The 18,088-nt window shown below is 36.4% G+C and overlaps 1 protein-coding gene and 1 long non-coding RNA gene across 3 annotated transcripts in view; one reads left to right on the top strand and one right to left on the bottom strand.

Moving 5' to 3' along the window:
* The window catches only part of LOC144962793 (mitogen-activated protein kinase kinase kinase 1-like), a 39,854-nt gene that overhangs the window by 12,961 nt on the left and 8,805 nt on the right, over window positions 1-18,088 (top strand). The window contains exons 13-21 of the mRNA XM_078896052.1: window positions 236-327; window positions 2,777-2,965; window positions 3,899-5,485; window positions 5,900-6,078; window positions 6,429-6,590; window positions 7,733-7,895; window positions 8,680-8,811; window positions 10,031-10,173; window positions 11,807-11,938. Of these exons, the coding sequence (XP_078752178.1) occupies window positions 236-327; window positions 2,777-2,965; window positions 3,899-5,485; window positions 5,900-6,078; window positions 6,429-6,590; window positions 7,733-7,895; window positions 8,680-8,811; window positions 10,031-10,173; window positions 11,807-11,938 (2,779 nt within the window). The remainder of the gene's footprint in view (window positions 1-235; window positions 328-2,776; window positions 2,966-3,898; window positions 5,486-5,899; window positions 6,079-6,428; window positions 6,591-7,732; window positions 7,896-8,679; window positions 8,812-10,030; window positions 10,174-11,806; window positions 11,939-18,088) is intronic.
* Window positions 13,422-17,714, bottom strand: LOC144962796 (uncharacterized). 2 transcript variants are annotated; one of them, XR_013643531.1, is made up of 2 exons: window positions 17,527-17,714; window positions 13,422-13,567 (listed from the first exon to the last, which is right to left on the bottom strand). It is a non-coding gene; the product is annotated as an uncharacterized LOC144962796 (long non-coding RNA). The 2 variants fall into 2 exon arrangements; XR_013643530.1 differs by lacking the exon at window positions 13,422-13,567 and adding an exon at window positions 15,509-15,643.

Below are 18,088 nucleotides of genomic sequence, written 5' to 3'. Positions count from 1 at the left end.
TAATCTTATGTTAAGATCTTTTGCCTTTACCTTTGTCCATTGTCATCATAAAGTCATTAAACAAGAGGAAGAAGATTTCTATGGCGCTTTATGCCAGGCCTGAAAGCGCATTACATCAATTGCATAGAGGTTAAATATCTAAAATTCCTTACTCATTGCACTCATCTGCTTCTGTACATTAATTACATTCACTCACACACGATTAATCGTTGTATTTATAATCTTATATTTCCAGACGCACAAATCAACTTTCGCTTTCAACTTTAGTGGAACTGGTCAAAGGCCAGGAGGGAGAGTTGGCTGTTGGAAGGGAGATCGTTAATTCAGGTAATTATAGTAAAGAATCAAAATGCATCCATGTACACACTTTACATTGTCTATTTTGCTTAATTCAGAAAAGTGAGTGGAGCAGGCACTTATGCTGGTAACAACAAGATATGAAGTGAGTAGAAAAGTGCCAGAAGACAATAGAGAATAAAAAATTTTTTTTCGCGGCGGTGGTGGGGTTTGAACCTGCGACCTTATTGGTACGACAACTCCGCCTGGCAGGTGAGAGCGTGGCTCTACCGTGTGAGCTATCCACGAACACAAAAATATTCGTTTCAAACCCAAAGTCATTTCTAGATCCCTCTCTCACCCACTTCTTGAGACCGCCGATTCGTTCACCACCATCGCAAAGTAATTTTGACCAGCAGTTAAGCTTAATAGCCAATATTCTCAACACAAACATATAACATAGAAACGATTGAGACATTGAGTATGCTCCGGTGTATGGGGTGAATTTTTAATTCAGAAAAGTGAGTGGAGCAGGCACTTATGTTGGTAACAACAAGATATGAAGTGAGTAGAAAAGTGCCAGAAGACAATAGAGAATAAAAAATTTTTTTTCGCGGCGGTGGTGGGGTTTGAACCTGCGACCTTATTGGTATGACAACTCCGCCTGGCAGGTGAGAGCGTGGCTCTACCGTGTGAGCTATCCACGAACACAAAAATATTCGTTTCAAACCCAAAGTCATTTCTAGATCCCTCATTCTAGGAGGGATCTAGAAATGACTTTGGGTTTGAAACGAATATTTTTGTGTTCGTGGATAGCTCACACGGTAGAGCCACGCTCTCACCTGCCAGGCGGAGTTGTCGTACCAATAAGGTCGCAGGTTCAAACCCCACCACCGCAGGGAAAAAAAATTTTTTATTCTCTATTGTCTTCTGGCACTTTTCTACTCACTTCATATCTTGTTGTTACCAACATAAGTGCCTGCTTCACTCACTTTTCTGAATTAAAAATTCACCCCATACACCGGAGCATACTCAATGTCTCAATCGTTTCTATGTTATATGTTTGTGTTGAGAATATTGGCTATTAAGCTTAACTGCTGGTCAAAATTACTTTGCGATGGTGGTGAACGAATCGGCGGTCTCAAGAAGTGGGTGAGAGAGGGATCTAGAAATGACTTTGGGTTTGAAACGAATATTTTTGTGTTCGTGGATAGCTCACACGGTAGAGCCACGCTCTCACCTGCCAGGCGGAGTTGTCGTACCAATAAGGTCGCAGGTTCAAACCCCACCACCGCCGCGAAAAAAAATTTTTTATTCTCTATTGTCTTCTGGCACTTTTCTACTCACTTCATATCCTATTTTGCTTACAAACCTTTCTTTAAATATTGTATCATGGGCCATCAATTTGACTTGTAGGCTATTATGGTTGGGGGTAGCCGCCAGATTGTTCATGAGTCTCAAATCTCCACTATTTTTGTTGTATATAGGTAAGTTCTGTTAGTTTTATTTTGTCCAGTGTACAAGGGTTTATCCTTATATGTGAGGTCTTTAATAATCTTTCCTCTTTTATAGTGTTGATTCATATTATCGATAATTATATATTTTACTATTATTGTCATTGATTGGGGCATATTGCTTTGCCTTATTTCTTATAAAATGTGTGTTCCTTGAAAGCTGTGAAGTGTTCTTCCATTCTGAAAATTCTGATTTGAGACCTATGACATGATCATAGTGATTGTGTGAGTGTTAGCTGTCACAGACTGAATGCTTTAATTGCCTCGTCAGTTTTTCACTAACAGATGATGCATGCTAACTTTCAAATTACACATCATGATGATTCTGGGTGGGGTTCCTGACCTCCCATAGTGGGCAGGGAGGTACTTGCTGTGTCTTCTATCCCCCTATATCTGTTTTCCAATTGCTTTCTGTCTTTGTCTTGGAATGTGATTACTTAGTTTCGTCCTGACCCTGACCAGGGTCCTTGGCTGGGAGGGAAACAGTCGAATGTGTAGTTATAGTTTTGGGCGATGATATTTTTTTCCTTGTAAACCATCTCTCTGTTATGTATTGTTGTATTTGTTATTTTGAATGTATAATGTAAACATTTGAGTGTATTCCTTTTAGTGTGATCTTGTGATGGTGTCTGGGTGAGACATTTAGGTGATCTCAAACTAAGTACATTGATGGTGTGCTCTTGAAATTTACATCTGTTCCCTATTTGAACCAATTCCCGATCCCCTTTGTCTTAACTTTTCTTGGGTGTACTTAAATTGCAATCCTAGAACTTTTTACTATCCCATATTCTTCCTTTTTAATGGCGCTGATATAACATAAATGTGTTGCATGTGCCGTAAAACCCTTAAAAACAAAAACAAACACATGATTAGTATGTTGCACAAGATCATAGATGTTTTGGGGTTTTTTTGTTTTGTTTTTTTTCATTAAAAAAATTGGTACCTTTAGATATTTCAATAAAACATTTAATTTCCTCCACCATCAGAAAACAGTGGCTTGGATGGTTTGAACTATGTATTGAAGTGTATCACAGAGGACTACAGCATAGAGTCTGTGCCATGGCAGTGGTTGCTAGGTCGTCTCTACGTCATAGATCGCTTGTTGGAAGAATTCCCTGCTGGTTTTGTACCAGGCCCAGGAGAAAGTATCCACGCTGCAGGCGCTGCTGATTGTGGTGAGTGGAGTCCATTTCATATTTGATTATGTCATTTCAAGTATTTATAATATCATAGAATATTCACTTCTGAAATATTTCACATGTTGACTGATCAAATAAATAAATTTCAATATCACTGAAAAGAAAACCTTCTTAAACATTAGGAATCCTCAAGCCTGAAGTCTTTCTATGTATCAGTTAGCAGATTAGATTTTATCTATATGTTGTATAGAGATTCCCTGTAATTTTTGCACTTTTTCCTCGTGTGCGGACAAAATACACTTTTTAGGCTCATAGCATTCACTTTTCATTATGGGAAGGTTGGAAGGTCTGTAATCTGGTTCATATTTTTTTTCAATCCACTTTTTAATATTAATATATTCTTTCATCACATTAAAAAGCCCATATATGGGATAACATGGAGCCTGTATTATTTCAATCCATAGGCAAGCGTTTTAAAAGTTACACCATGGTATAACCATCTCTTATTTGCAGAAAAGCAGCAATAAATCATTGATATTTGTGAGACATGTTAAGTAGAAAAGTGGTCAAATGGGCAGATTGAAAATATAAAAGAAGATAAATAAAAGAGGTAATTTAGTATGTTCAGAAAAAAATGAATTTGGTTCCTGTTCCAAAAAATGGAACGTCTATTGTGGTTCATTTATAATTTTTCGCTTTTCATAGATTTATCTCGGATAAACCCCAATTGGTGATAAGGGTTTATAAGGCTTTGGTTCGATTTTAAAAATAATATTTTATAGGGATTTTTTGTTTGTTTGTTTAACTGATTCTGTCAGTTTATCTTTAATGATAAAGCAGTGTCTAGACTGAGAAAGTGGGGTATAGGCGTGGTTTATATGGATTTATGTTAATATTATCACTGACTGAGATTTTATTTTTATATTTTGAGTAAATATTAACAGTGATTTACCATAATTGTTTTCACAGGAAATGAAAATGGTTTTGATGGAGCAGCAGCAGCAGCGTCAGGAGGTTCCTTTGAAGAGAGTATACATCAGGATGAAAGTGGGGCATCTACCAACTATGGAAGACTAATGTCAGTGGCACATTTCTCTGTAAAGGCAGTGTGTAGCAGTCATATGAGAATAGCCCGCATGTCACGACGTGTTTTTCTTCTGTCTGCTAAACTAGGCGCTCATGTTCAGAAAGTAATCACAGAATTAAAGGACTTACTAGCACAAATTGACTCCAGTTCTGTTGCATCTCTTGGTAGAAAATTAGACAGAATTGTAGAAGACTTTCAATTATCCGAACGCATTGTTTATCAACTGATGCATGGTAATGGGAAAAGAGGGAAGTATGATTTAACGGGGAATACACCAGTTGATTCACCATCATCAACTCCTAGAAGCAACTCTCCAGTGACTTTAGGTCCAGATAATAACAGTGAGGTCGATATGGCATCTTCATCAGAGCGCTCTGCGCCAGTGCCTTGTGCTCCTCCAAACACACCTACACAGAGAGGTAAAAGGAAGTTGAAACGTGTCATTCCTCGAAGGAGTCACAAAGAAACAGCTCAACCTTCTGCACCTCCTCCAACATTAGTCAATTCACCTGAGAAGAATCCAGAACCACAAAAAGAAAGTCTAGTCGTGGATCCTCTACCTGATGCAAAACTGAGTAACAGATTAAGTCAGAATTTGCGTTTAGGAAGTTCAAGCCCTCCTGCGAGAAAACGATCTGGCATTCCTTTGAGGAGGAGAACTATTGAAGGTGATAGAGTTCCCAAAAGAGATAAATCTTCTAGTCCAACAATCCGAAGACGCACAGTTGACGGAAGCCACACAAGTTTCTCCAAAGAATCTTCGCCGCAGTACTTACCTCGCAGTCATCGCAACACACCTCCCACGCAATCCTTGTGCCCAATACCCCTGATCTCAGTAACAGATACCTCAGAAACTTTAGATGTAGACACAAATGTTGTGGTAGAAGGTGGCACAGGAGCATTTATGCCGATGATTTTATCTGATGTGGATGAAGCTTGTTCTAAAGATACAACTATTGAAAAAGATGATTATTCAGAAAATAATCTTTTATTGAACCAGCATGAAACCAATCTAGTTTTATCAGTTGAGGAAGCCCACTCGCCCCCACCATTAAGTCATAGTCAAGAAGATAGAGTGATTGAAAATGACATTCCTCGAACCACAACACCTCCCCCACCTTCTGCCCATTCGTCCCCAAACCACCAACCCTTATCAAATTCACCCTCCGTGCCATACAATCATCAATTTACCACTTGTTGTAAATGCCGCTGTCATGTTCCTGTTGCTATGAGTACGACAGACTTTGATATGATGTCCCCAAAGTCTGGCACAGCAGCCCTACCCAACACCCCAGAAAGTGCAGGTAAAGTTCACTATCACACCGTGTCTGAGCAGGAGTCAATCAGCAGTGATGATTTTCTAGACTTCTCTCAGGAAGCATCCCAGCATAAAGATGAAAAGCCAATATCTTTCAAGTCGGAAGTTGCAGACTCTCCCAAATCATCTCCTAGTCATTCTGTACAAAGTGGTGAGTTTTCTATTATATGATTGAAGAGTGGAAGTTAAAGAATTCTCCCTCTTTTCTTTTCTCCGAAATGTTATAAAAAATGCTTTATATGATGCAACTATTTACAATCTTCATATTTTTGTCCATAAATTAAATTTTCTTTAGTTTTTCAAATGTAGCATTTATCAAACAACCTTATAAAAAAGAAAATTTAAAAGGGGATGGTCTCAAAATATGTCTATGCATGTCTAAGTCAGATACTTTTAATGTTTTACCTAATGAATAAATTAGTCTATTTTTTGTTGTCTCCAATTAGGAAATGTATATTATTTTGATATCTCAGTGATAGTTGATAGTGTTTAGGAATGAATCCAGATTTTATCTTGTATGGGTAAAAAGTCTGAAAATATTTTTCTTCTTTTGTTTTGCTAAAAGGAGCCAGTTCCAAGAGTGAAGATGGTGGGACATGTAAAGAGGAAGTTGAACGTGAGGAAGCTGAAGCTTTGGCAAAAGCTATGGATGTTTCGGAGCACCAAGCACCCTGTCCTGTGGTCCCAGGTTTGACCCCAACTGCAAGGGAAGAGGTTATTACGATTCGCATTCAACCAGATCAGGTACAAAACACTGAAGTGTCTGATATTCCCAATATTCATTCTCATCTCTTATTTTTTAAATTTCTTGCTGTTTTCCCGATTTTGAAAGTATCTTATAACCATCATTACCACCACCAACGAAACTGCCAAGTCTGTGTGTGCATAAATATTATATAGGAATAAATGCTAAATTGATTTTTTTGTAATATTTTGTTTTGTTTTCTTAATTTCAAATTATTCACTCATTATCATTTAATAACTTGGCTTTTTTCAATGGAGAAAAATATTCACTGATAACTCTTGACTCATTTCTTTTCTCCATAGCAATTAGCTATCTCGCTTATCGCTGTTTCAAAATATTATGTTTTCAGGACAATGAAGATTTAATTGACAATCCTGACTTGAATTCATCACCATCCATGTACCTTGAAAAATTCCATTGGGTGAAAGGACCACTGCTAGGTACAGGAGCCTTCAGCTCATGTTACCAAGCCAGGGATACAAGAACTGGAGTGGTTATGGCTGTCAAACAGGTGAGTTATGATTCTTAGAACATATACATGACATTTCTAAATGGAAATGTGACCGAATATATTGTTATTCCTAGTTTCAAAATCTATATATCTATAGACAAAACACACTAGTCAGCTAGGTGTATTATCATTCCATCTTGTCAATTATCACCACATGTACACTCCACCAGATGTGGCACCACCCACGTGTATTCACTGCCTACTGCCTACTATGCTGCCCACACATACTATCTGTTGCTGATTCCTTGCTAACAGTGTATCACATCGCGAGTTGTCGAAGACACGCGTAGTCAGTAATCAACCTACACACACAGCGTTTGTCGGACCAGGCCGTTTCTCTCTATTTAGCTACCGACACACAGACTTTATTTCTAGTTGACAATCTCCGTGTCTACTCTTTCTTTGTAAGTCAACCGGAATGATGAATGTGAAATCATTATTTTTCTTCAAAAGTTGATTGACTGCTTTCAGCAGAAGTTTTCTTTCTCACGACTGTGATTGTTTAAATTTTTCTCTTTTACCTCCTTCACACATGACCACACCTTCCCTTCTTCTTCTTCTTCTTCTTCTTCTTCTTCTTCTTCTTCTTCTTCTTCTTCTTCTTCTTCTTCTTCTTCTTCTTCTTCTTCTTCTTCTTCTTCTTCTTCTTCTTCTTCTTCTTCTTCTTCTTCTTATTATTATTATTATTATTATTATTATTATTATTATTATTATTCTTTTTCTTCTTCTCTTTTATCAGAATTAATCCAATTAAACGAAAGATTCAGTTTTAAAATTTAACACAAACAGGAGAAAAGATAAAGCAGCCTCTCGTGTGAAGCACTACACATCCTTCGAAAAAGCAGGAATTATTCTCTTCCTTTACAACTAACTCAGACCTGGGACCAGAAATGTGTGTACTCTGAAATAATTGGGATTTTTTTTGTACCATAAAATAATGACCTGCTTATTGTGTCATTTCTGTGTTGTGTTTGTTAATCCATATTTTTGTCCTGTTGGTCTGTTTTCGTGTGTTCAAAATGTTCTGACAAGTTTTTCACCATTTACAAGCCTGTTATTAGGGTGGATGCTCAGAAGTCATAACATTTCTATTTTGACAAATTATAACATACTATATCTTGATTTTTCTTTTCTATTTATAGATATCATTTTGTAGAAATTCACCTCAGGAGCAAGAGAAAGTGATAGAGGCCATTTCAGAGGAAATTCACATGATGTCTCGTCTGAATCATCCAAATGTTGTTCGGATTCTTGGTGCCACAAAACAAGGATGTCACTTCAACATGTTTGTGGAGTGGATGGCTGGTATGTCATTACTGTTTACCCCTTCTTATTTGGGAGACCTGATAGCTCAATTGGCGGAGCACCTTCTCTCAAGTTAATGGACATGTTTCAAGTCTGAATATTTTTATTTTTTTGTCCTGACCTTTTTGAGTAGATTGTTCTTTTAGATCTGTGATAAATGTCCTATCAAAAAGGTGACAAACAATTTTGCTGTGTTGAATGCTGAGAAATTTTTTACTGTTTAAAGCTGCAGAAATCGGTACAAATTCTGACTTCATGGGAATTATAGTTTGTATTTTTTATCAAGTTTGTTATCGTTAATTCATTGATCTTATTAAATATGTAGACGCTAAAAATACGGTAATGCTCACCCATTGGATCCCTCAAAATAGATGACCATGATAAGGTAATACAGTGCCCTATCTTTTAACAAAGTCATTGATTGTGGCCTGTGACTTGATGGATGGCTATGGTCTCAATTTTCTTGCTTCAGCATTGTATCCTTGATTAAGGCACTTTAACTTAATTCGGGTAAGCATGCAGAATTCAAGCCTGTTTTACATTGAAGTTGCTTTTAAGAGACCTATCAAAAACCAGTTTTTGGGTCACTTGCACTGCATGAAATCAAAATTTGGTTTCAAGTGGCTGGCTTGGGAAATTATTGAAGCTTAAACTTTCAAAAAAGTGTCTATGTATTTAATTTGTCTAAAATAACAAAAAGCATCACTTTTCCAGCCTTATGAATTAATATTGAAATGAAAGAGTCTCTCTATGTCTTATATTCACTCATATTTAAAATCTCCAGGTGGTTCTATATCATACCTTCTTGGGGAGTATGGAACATTCACAGACCCAGTTTTGGTTTCATACACAAGACAGCTTCTGAAAGGTCTAGCTTATCTTCATGATCTACATATACTTCATAGAGATCTCAAAGGTTTGTGACCTATGCAGTTGCACTCATGGATTTAACTTTTACTTTAGATGCTTACGTTATTTCAGATTCTTTGATGTGAAGAATTTTGTTAATCAAACAGCATTTTTCTTTTCAGAAGCAGTACTCCATTTTAATTTTTTTTTTTTTTTTAATTTTAAGAATATTATGTATCTCTTCTGTACACGGACACCCCTTAGTTTATAAAAAGAACACTGTTCTTTACTTAGTGTTAAAGCAGCTTTCATTAGCTGATTTTGGTTTTAGTAATATCAAGTATCTTGCTGTTGTTGATGGGTAGTGGGGTGCCAATCCAATGGTAATGCTACCCTTTTCAGAACTTTAAAATCTCTTGCGTCAAAAATGTGTATTACACTTTGACATTGTTTTTCAATTTCTCCCGTCTTTAGCTATTGTGTGTGTATGTACTAGGCAAGTGTGGCACCCAATGTCCTGGGTGGGGTTCATGACCTCTTAGTGGGCAGGGAGGTATATACTGTGTCTTATTTCCTGCTATATCTGTTATCCAACTTATTTTCTGTCTTTGTCTTGGAATGAGATTATTTGGTTTTGTCCTGGCCCTGGCTGAGAGGGAAACAGTCAAATGTATAGTTTGTTTTGGGAGATATTTTTTTTCCTTGTAAATCATCTCTCTGTTGTGCATTGTATTTTTTTTCCTTTTACATATGTATGATTTGTAAACAATTAAGTGTGTTCCTCTTGGCGGGGACCAGTGCTTGTGTCTGGATGAGACATTATTTAGTAAGACATTTAAGTACACTGAAAAACTGATATTGTGCTCTTGGAGTCTACATCTGTTCCCTTTTTGAACCAATTCCCCTTTGTCTCCCTTATTCTTGGATGCTTTAATTGTAACTCTAGAACTTTTTATGATCCCATTTTCTTCATTTTTACTGGCGCTGGTGTGACCTTACTTACTTACTTATCCGCACCAGTGACCACCTGAGCTGTAGCCCTTCAGTCTTGTGCCATGACGTAGAAGTTAGACGTCTTTTGTACTTGTGCTGGTATGACCTAAATGTGTTGCAAGTGCCGTAAAACCATTAAAAACAAACAAAAACCACTCAATGTCAGTTCTTTCCTTTTTCTAAGAATAAGAACAAACGTATCAAGTTATTGCAGCTTTAAAATATTGATTTGACTGGGGTTTGTTTGTTTGTTGTTTTTTTTTCACGTAATTTTTTTTTTACTTTGGTTTCAGGATCCAACTTATTGGTAAACAGCACAGGTCAGAACCTTCGTATTGGAGATTTTGGGGCATCAGCTCGTTTAGCATCCCAGGCAACTGGGGCGGGTGAATTCCAGGGTCAATTGTTGGGTACTATTGCATTTATGGCACCAGAAGTGAGTATAATAGGTTTTTATTTCTGAAGACTTTCTAGAGACTTTACTATGACAAGATTTATATGAGCAACTTGAAATATTGAAATAAGGAAGTCTTGAAAAGAGGCAGGATTTTTTACCAGAATAAACTTTATTATTTTTCTATATGTTGTCTAATGCACCTTTTTTTTTAAGCTTTTTATTTTGAAATTTTTTTGCAATTCCTGTCCACATGGATATGAATATGAATGACAGTGCCAGACAACATGGAAAGAAAAATAATTAGCTCAAACTTTTTAAAAATCGGCTTTCCCATTTCAAATCAAAATAAGCTGATTACCCAGTTGTGTCTCCTGATAAATAATTTCTTTGTTATTATAATTTAACACACAGCATTCAATTTTCTTCAACAATAAAGTTGTTGTTTCTGTAAGTTTATATACTCAATTTGAATGTCCGGGTGGAGTTCCTGGCATCCCATAGTGGGCAAGGAGGTTCTTCTGTGTCTTCTATCCCCCTATATCTGTTTTCCAACATGCTTTCTGTCTTTGTCTTGGAATGAGATTACTTGGTTTTGTCCTGGCCCTGGCCGGATACCCTGGCTGAGAGGGAAACAGTATAGTTAGAGTTTTGGGAGATAATATTTTTTTCCTTGTAAATCATCTCTGTTATTCACTGTATTATGTTTTGTTTATATATTATATATGGTTTGTAAACATTTGAGTGTATCCCTCTTAGTGGGGACTTGTGTTTGTGTCTGGATGAGACTTTTAGGTGATCTCAAACTAAGTACTTTGATAGTGTACTCTTGGAATCTACATGTTTCCTATTTGAACCAGTTCCCCTTTGTCATCCCTTTTTTTGGGTGCTCTAAATTTGTTGCAAGCGCTGTAAAACCCTTAAAAAAAAACAAATAACAGTGGATGTCATTAAAACTGGCCAGTTATATTCAAACCTGTAGCTGTTTTGAATTCGGCTTGTATATTTTATAAATTTCAGTCCTGGAGAGGCATTGTGTCTGTTTTCTGAAATAATTATATTGATGGTGATTACATCTGTCTTGTTTAGCGCCCAATAAAACCTGACTGCTTCACATCAGTAATTACATTTTTACATCTCCCAACACAAACTGCCAAGTGCATAATTATAAATACCCTAAATAAAACACATTGTATGGTATAAACAGGCTAATAAAGAAAGTATATTCATTGTAATAGTGATTTGAATATGCTCAATCTAATGACAGTAAATGCTATGGAGAAAAAAAATTGATGATTGTGATTTGTTTAATAAAAGACTTCATTTACATTGGAATCCTGATAAATCCAACACGGCCAGACCAGAAAGATTAGTTGACTTTATCCACTTTCAATATCAGTGGAACACACTTAGATAAAGAACAGAAAATTTTTGGGACCAACAAGAGATTTTGACTTTAGAGTGATTTTATGCAAATTCAACTGTATATTGTTTCTTTACAAGGAGCATTTAAATATTATTTGATTGAAAATAGAATTACTTTAAAAGCCAGGAGGTATATATAAAGTTATAACTCGATTTGCCTAAGATAAAGCTTTGCCAGTTAAGAGTTAAAATGTGAATTTTTCACGGGTCAGCTGCTAATGGGTTTTTTTCACTTTAATTTCTTATTCAGGTCCTTCGTGGAGAGAGTTATGGAAGAGCTTGTGATGTGTGGAGTGTTGGATGTGTAATGATTGAGATGGCAACAACCAAGCCACCATGGAATGCTGCAGACATCTCCAATCATTTGGCATTGATATTTAAGGTCAGATCATATTTTTAAACATTCAAGCTGTTTTATTTTGATTTTTTTTTTTTTGACACTTATTTCTTGTTAAACTTATTATTTTCAAAATTAGATCTGAAACAAGCACGCATGCATTAAAAGAAATATATTGTTTATATGCAGATGTTTCCGTAATATATTTCAAGTGCACCACTGGACATTATATTACTTTCAAATATTTAATTAAAGTGTGATGGTTAGATAAATAATATTCATTGTCAATTTTTAGAATTCTATTTACTTGCTGTGTCTTCTATTCCCCCTATATCTGTTTTTCAATTGCTTTCTGTCTTTGTCTTGGAATGAGATGATTTAGTTTTGTCTTGACCCTGGCCAGAGTCCTTGGCTGGGAGGGAAACAGTCGAATGCATAGTTATAGCAGACCTGCCAATGGTCCCGGTAAAACCGGGATCATCCCGTTTTTTAAGGTCAAATCCCGCTGTCCCGTGTACGGTTTTAAAGTCCCGATTTATGGATGGGTATCGGTACTTGATATAATATTTTTTTTAACGAATTTTTTATTTTCCGAATCAACGAGCATTTACAAATTTATCGATTATTGATAACGGAATCGATACCGTATCGGTACAATTTTTGTTAATAAATCTTATGTGAATATTGATTCTCGCGATATCGATTATTCCATTTTGATACTATATTTTGAACTGCTCGACTGTCTTCGGAACAGAATATAAATAGCGCCAGAAGTGAATAGGATTCCACAGTCTGACGTCACGTCCGCCTAGCAACGAATCGGCTGGCTCTAAACAAAAAAAATCCGTGCTTGGTCCAGGCAAGGAATAATTGGAAAATCGCTCAAAAAACAATTTTTATCTTAAATATGGTCCAGTATTTTGTACCAGATTGTCTACACCAGTCAGAGAGTCACTCCTGCAAGTTTTACAGATTAAAAATGGACAGGCAGACAAAAAATTGAAGAAAAAGTGGACCACTTTAGTCAGGTAAGCACGCACGCCTCGTCGAACATTTGATAGAGTTCGTAGTCCAGATCTAGGTCAAGTTCTAGCTTACGTAGACCTATATTTTATGATTAAAGTGTACAATTGCACGAAATTATAAATAAAAATACATTCCAAACTAGGTTTTTATTGAAGTTGAAGCAAAAATGATATCTCAATCGTTTTGATTTTAAGGCTGATAAACTGAATGAGAGTTAAGTTCTACTGATAAGTGATAATTTTTTTAAAAGGAGAACAAGAAGAAAGAGAAGAAAATATTTGTTAAAATCTTACTTTAAACTCGATACCTTTATGGCAAAATGAAAATAAATAAATAAAATAACGCAACCTCTTCCCCCCCCCCCCCCCCCCCCCCCCCCCCCCCCCCCCCCCCCACTCCCTCCTCTCTCTCTTCTCTTCTCTCTCTCCTCACACACACACACACACACACACACACACAAACACACATACTTTCCTCTTTTTTTTGGAAAGTTTCTCTGATTCTCTGCCATGCCTCCCCTCCCCGACAGCCGAGGTGGCAACTCTGTGTGAACAAAGCAAGATGGCGGCAGGGACCTCTCTCCTTTACCTGTGCCCGATTGTTGACACTCCAAAGTTTCCATCACCGCACTGTCCAGTACAGTACTGACTGAAATAAAGAGAAAACGCAAGTCTTGCCACACTCAACCCCAAGATCAACTTTTACTGTGTAAATTTAAGAATTCTTATTTTTATATATACCTAGTCAAAATCATCAAAAGAAGTAATGAGGAAGTGCGACATTTTGCTGAATGTGCGATTTCATAAAAGACAGGCGAGAGACCCACCAGTAACCTAGTCTCTTGCACACCTTTGATTTATCATGCATTGAGCTGGTGTCAAACAAGATAGTCTAAAACAAAGTACTTATCAAATTAAATAATATACCCAATATGCCCAACAGAATTATTGTTTTTTTTTTAATCTTTTCATTTCAGGTGAAAGGACAAAAGATCCAACATCATCATCAAGAGTGTGTTCTTGTCACTTCAGAGATGGTGACAAAGCCAACCTCCCTGAATTGTTTGACAGAAATAAAATAAATTGTTTCCATCAGAGCCAGAAAGAAAGAAAAGAAAAGTGACACAAGGAATTCCCACCCCATCTCAATTGGCACCAACATCAAGAAGTCCACCACCACCACCACCACCACTACCACCACCACCACCACCACCACCACCACCACCACCATCATCATCATCATCATCACCATCATCATCATCATCATCATCATCATCATCATCATCAGCTCAACTCTCTTCATCATCATCACAAAGTCCCACCTTTAAAAAAACCAGATTCCTCATCATCATTATTTTCCTCCTCATCATCATCCTCATTATCTTCTCCCTCATCATCATCTCAACTCTCGTCACCATCATCACAGGATTCCATCTTTTAAAAAAAAACAGATTGTAGAACAAGTGAGGATATTTTAAATAGAACAACAAATTTAATTCAAGAACAAAAAATTACAGACAAAAATAAGGAAATAGCTAGCTTTAAAAAAACCCAACTAAGTTAGATTCAACGCACTTACACTGTTTCAAGCCTTACAGAAAAAGTTCTTCGAATGGAGACAGGTGTACATTCTTTTAAAATATTTAATATTATTGTTCAATATGTTGAGTGCTTTAGAGGTAACATTATTTATTATAGTAGATGGGAAGTTCAGGAAGAGACAGTTGCATTAAAAGACCAAATTTTCATTATTACACTTATGAAACTTAGACAGAACTACGCTAACCTTCATATTTCACAATTGTTTAGCGTTAGTGAAAGTACTATAACAAATATTATACAAACTTTTATTCATGTTTTACATAAGCCATACGCTTCTCTTTGAAAATGTTATGAAGGTTACATGCCCTTCTAGACATAAAAATAAACTATCAGCTCCATCATCATTTTTAAGATTTCCAAATTGCAGAATGATCATTGATTGTACAGATGACCAAATTGCTATTCCTAAAGAAATGGATAAACAACGGTTAACTTATTCTTCTTATAGGTCCATGAATTCTGTTAAAGCTCTTGTTGGTCTAAGTCCAAATGGTGTGATAAATTTTATTTCTAAACATGATCCAGGGTCTGTCTCGGATAAGGTCATTGTACAAAATTGTGGATTACTAAAACTTTTAATTTTAAGCCCTGGAGAATTAATTTTAGCAGATAAAGGTAATAAAGGTAAAACCCCATCCTGATTCAAGATATTTTACCTCAAGGAGTAACTGTAAATATCCCTCCCTTTTTACATAATAAATTTACTGAAAATGAGATTTTATTAACAAAAGAAATTGCTTCATGTAGAATTCATGTTGAGAGGGCTAATGAAAGACTAAAAAATGTTAACATCCTCTCATATATTCCAACCATGTTAAGAGAAACATCTGATATTATTTTTCAATTTGTTGCAGCACTTGTCAATCCCCAGTCTCCTCTTATTAAGGAGATTGCATTTTGTTAGCTTTGCCATTTATTTTGTACAACACACATATTTTGTTCATCATCATCAAATCACCATTCAAAATAATGGTTTTGTAGGTCCATACATGATTTTACATGATAAACATGACAAATTATGGCATTGTTGTATCAATGTATGTTCAATGTCATTAACATTGTTAAATAAAACCACACAAATTAGTTTTGGACTGAATCAACCCAAGGCATCATCAAGATAGATCTGTGGAAGTAAAAGAATAAAAGATTCAAATTTAGAGCTGCGACCATGCTCAATAGGCAAAAAACAAACAAACTAATAAAACGTCTGTTGTGGTCTTGTGGTATGACACTCGCTTTCAGATCAGAAGGTCCTGGGTTTGGGCCTCGCTCGGCACATAGTTGATGTCACAGTAAAGATTGTTCACAATTATCTTATTAAATTTGATTTTATTAAGAACTGAATTCATCTCACTCCAGTTATATTTCAGTAGGCTTAGATAAACTTTACCTTCTAATATTAGATCGTCTTTCCTTTTATAGCCTTCCCTCGAATTAATTTCTAATTAGTGAATACTTTTCGTTCTACATTCTGTCACGTAGCCACTTATTATAAAAGCTGATAGGTCTAACATTCGACACTCACTTTCTCTCCACAATCTATGCCGGACGGCCAGTCACTCTATTCCTATATATATATTGTAAGATTTTTATCTTTTGGGACTTTGTAGATATTATATCTACACCATTAAGACGCCGGAGCTTTTAACTTTGATTGTATAATCTTCAAGGATCAAACCCAAGCCCGCTGTACTACACTATAACCTCTTACCAATTGCCTGGAAGTGGAATTTTACGAGTCCAATCCTGTTATCAGAGGAATAGATCATCCAAGCCCATCACTTGCCTGGAAACGTAAACTTACGAACCTGACATATTATCATAAGTTACGTAAAATATTCATACCTCTATTTGTAACTGCCACGATCACTGTTTATCTCTTTTAATTAAATTTCATCATTATTTTTATTTCATTGTAAACAAATCGTTAATTGTTTTTCATTTATAGTAACTAGTAAATTCTGGGGCCTCATTCTACATAGATCTTTATGCATAGTCGAGTAGCTCTTTACTCACTTGAGACCATGACAGTTGAGTCCTTGGAGAAGGCTCTTTACTCACAATCTCTCACCGTACTCAGGTGTCAAATGAGTACCTGGCGTTGTCTCTGTCCGAAAAAATTGTAATATCGCCCAACAGGCATCATGTCCCGTCTTACATGTTAAATGTTGCTGTTGGCCAGGGACCCCTTGTAAAGCACTTTGAGCACATTTAGTGGATATTACGCTGTATAAAAACTCAATTAAAAAAACAAATTAAGTGATTCTTTCATTCATCTTGCTTTGTTGATAAGGGGGAAACCCGAAACGTCCATTTTATCTGTTTTCGTATATTAAATTGAAGTTCACATTCAATTTCACAATGTTATTGATTTCTTCGAGTTTCAAGCAGCAACATTTACATTACACCTTAACCCAATAGGAAGTTTAGTTTACAGTGACTAACACTGGTCTAAATAAATCCTTTATTCATCCCATAGAGGAAATTTATCTCTAGGGTCTATTCCCAGGGAAGACTGGAATAACCACGGTGCAGCGCCGCAAATTGAGCTAGGGCGAGGTGACTTGCTCAAGGCCACACAGCGCAGCGGCGGGTGAACGAACTCGGTACCTTTCGGGTACGAAGCAAAAACCGTACCGCTGATCCACGCTGCCCCACATGAAGTATGATAAAATGTCTAGCGTGATTGGTGATTATGATGCTCATATGAGTATTATAATAAAGGTTACAACACGATACTAAATAGTATACTCAATAGCAACGAAAATTAGCGAAGCAAGACTAAGACCTCAAAGACTCAAAGTCCGTGGTCCATAAGATAAAAACACAATAATTCAATGACTCCCTCTCTCTCTCTCCCTAACTAAAATCGAACGTAAACAGTTAAATCTTTCCATTGGATATACTAAATCTGCCTAAACTCAAAGTAAACTGATTATTGTCCAACAGTAGTTTTACGGAGATGTGAGATTTTGAGAGTGAGAATGAGAAGACGAAATGACTTACCTTCACAGAATACTCTTTATTCTTCATGCTGGCTTGAACTTTGCCGAACATCAAGCCATCTGAGTAAGTGAAAGTCAAAACAGGACCTGACTGATGATGATTTTCACCTCGCGAGACACTTTTATGCTCATTGGAGAAGTATTTCATAAGGGCGGTGATGGAAATAGAGTTCGTGTCAGCCATTTTTCTCGACTGTTTAGAGCCAGCCGGTTTGTTGCCATGCGTTGCTGCGCAGGATTACGTCACGACTTAGGAAGCCTATTGAGTCTCATTTTCTTGTCTTGACTTCGCCATTTCACTTCAGTTCCATTTCGGCATTATCACTACTCATTTTCGATTGTGGATTCATATTTAAGTTCTTTTTATTTTTTTGTGGCTTCAATTTCTATTTATATTTAACTATCATGGCACCTCCATCTAAAAAACCAAAGAACATGTGTAAATTCAGGAGTGATTTCACTATGGAATTTCCATCGATCATTTCGTCGAAAAAGAGTGAACATCATGCGCATTGCACGGCATGCAAAACGGACTTTCTCATTTCACATGGAGGAAGAAATGA

This window comes from Berghia stephanieae, chromosome 1, assembly GCF_034508935.2.
Source record: "Berghia stephanieae isolate SIO BIC M18660-M18661 chromosome 1, UCSD_Bste_1.3, whole genome shotgun sequence".
Classification (NCBI taxonomy): domain Eukaryota; kingdom Metazoa; phylum Mollusca; class Gastropoda; order Nudibranchia; family Aeolidiidae; genus Berghia; species Berghia stephanieae.
Note: the sequence above shows the minus strand (reverse complement) of the source record. Positions and strands in the feature narration are given on the sequence as shown.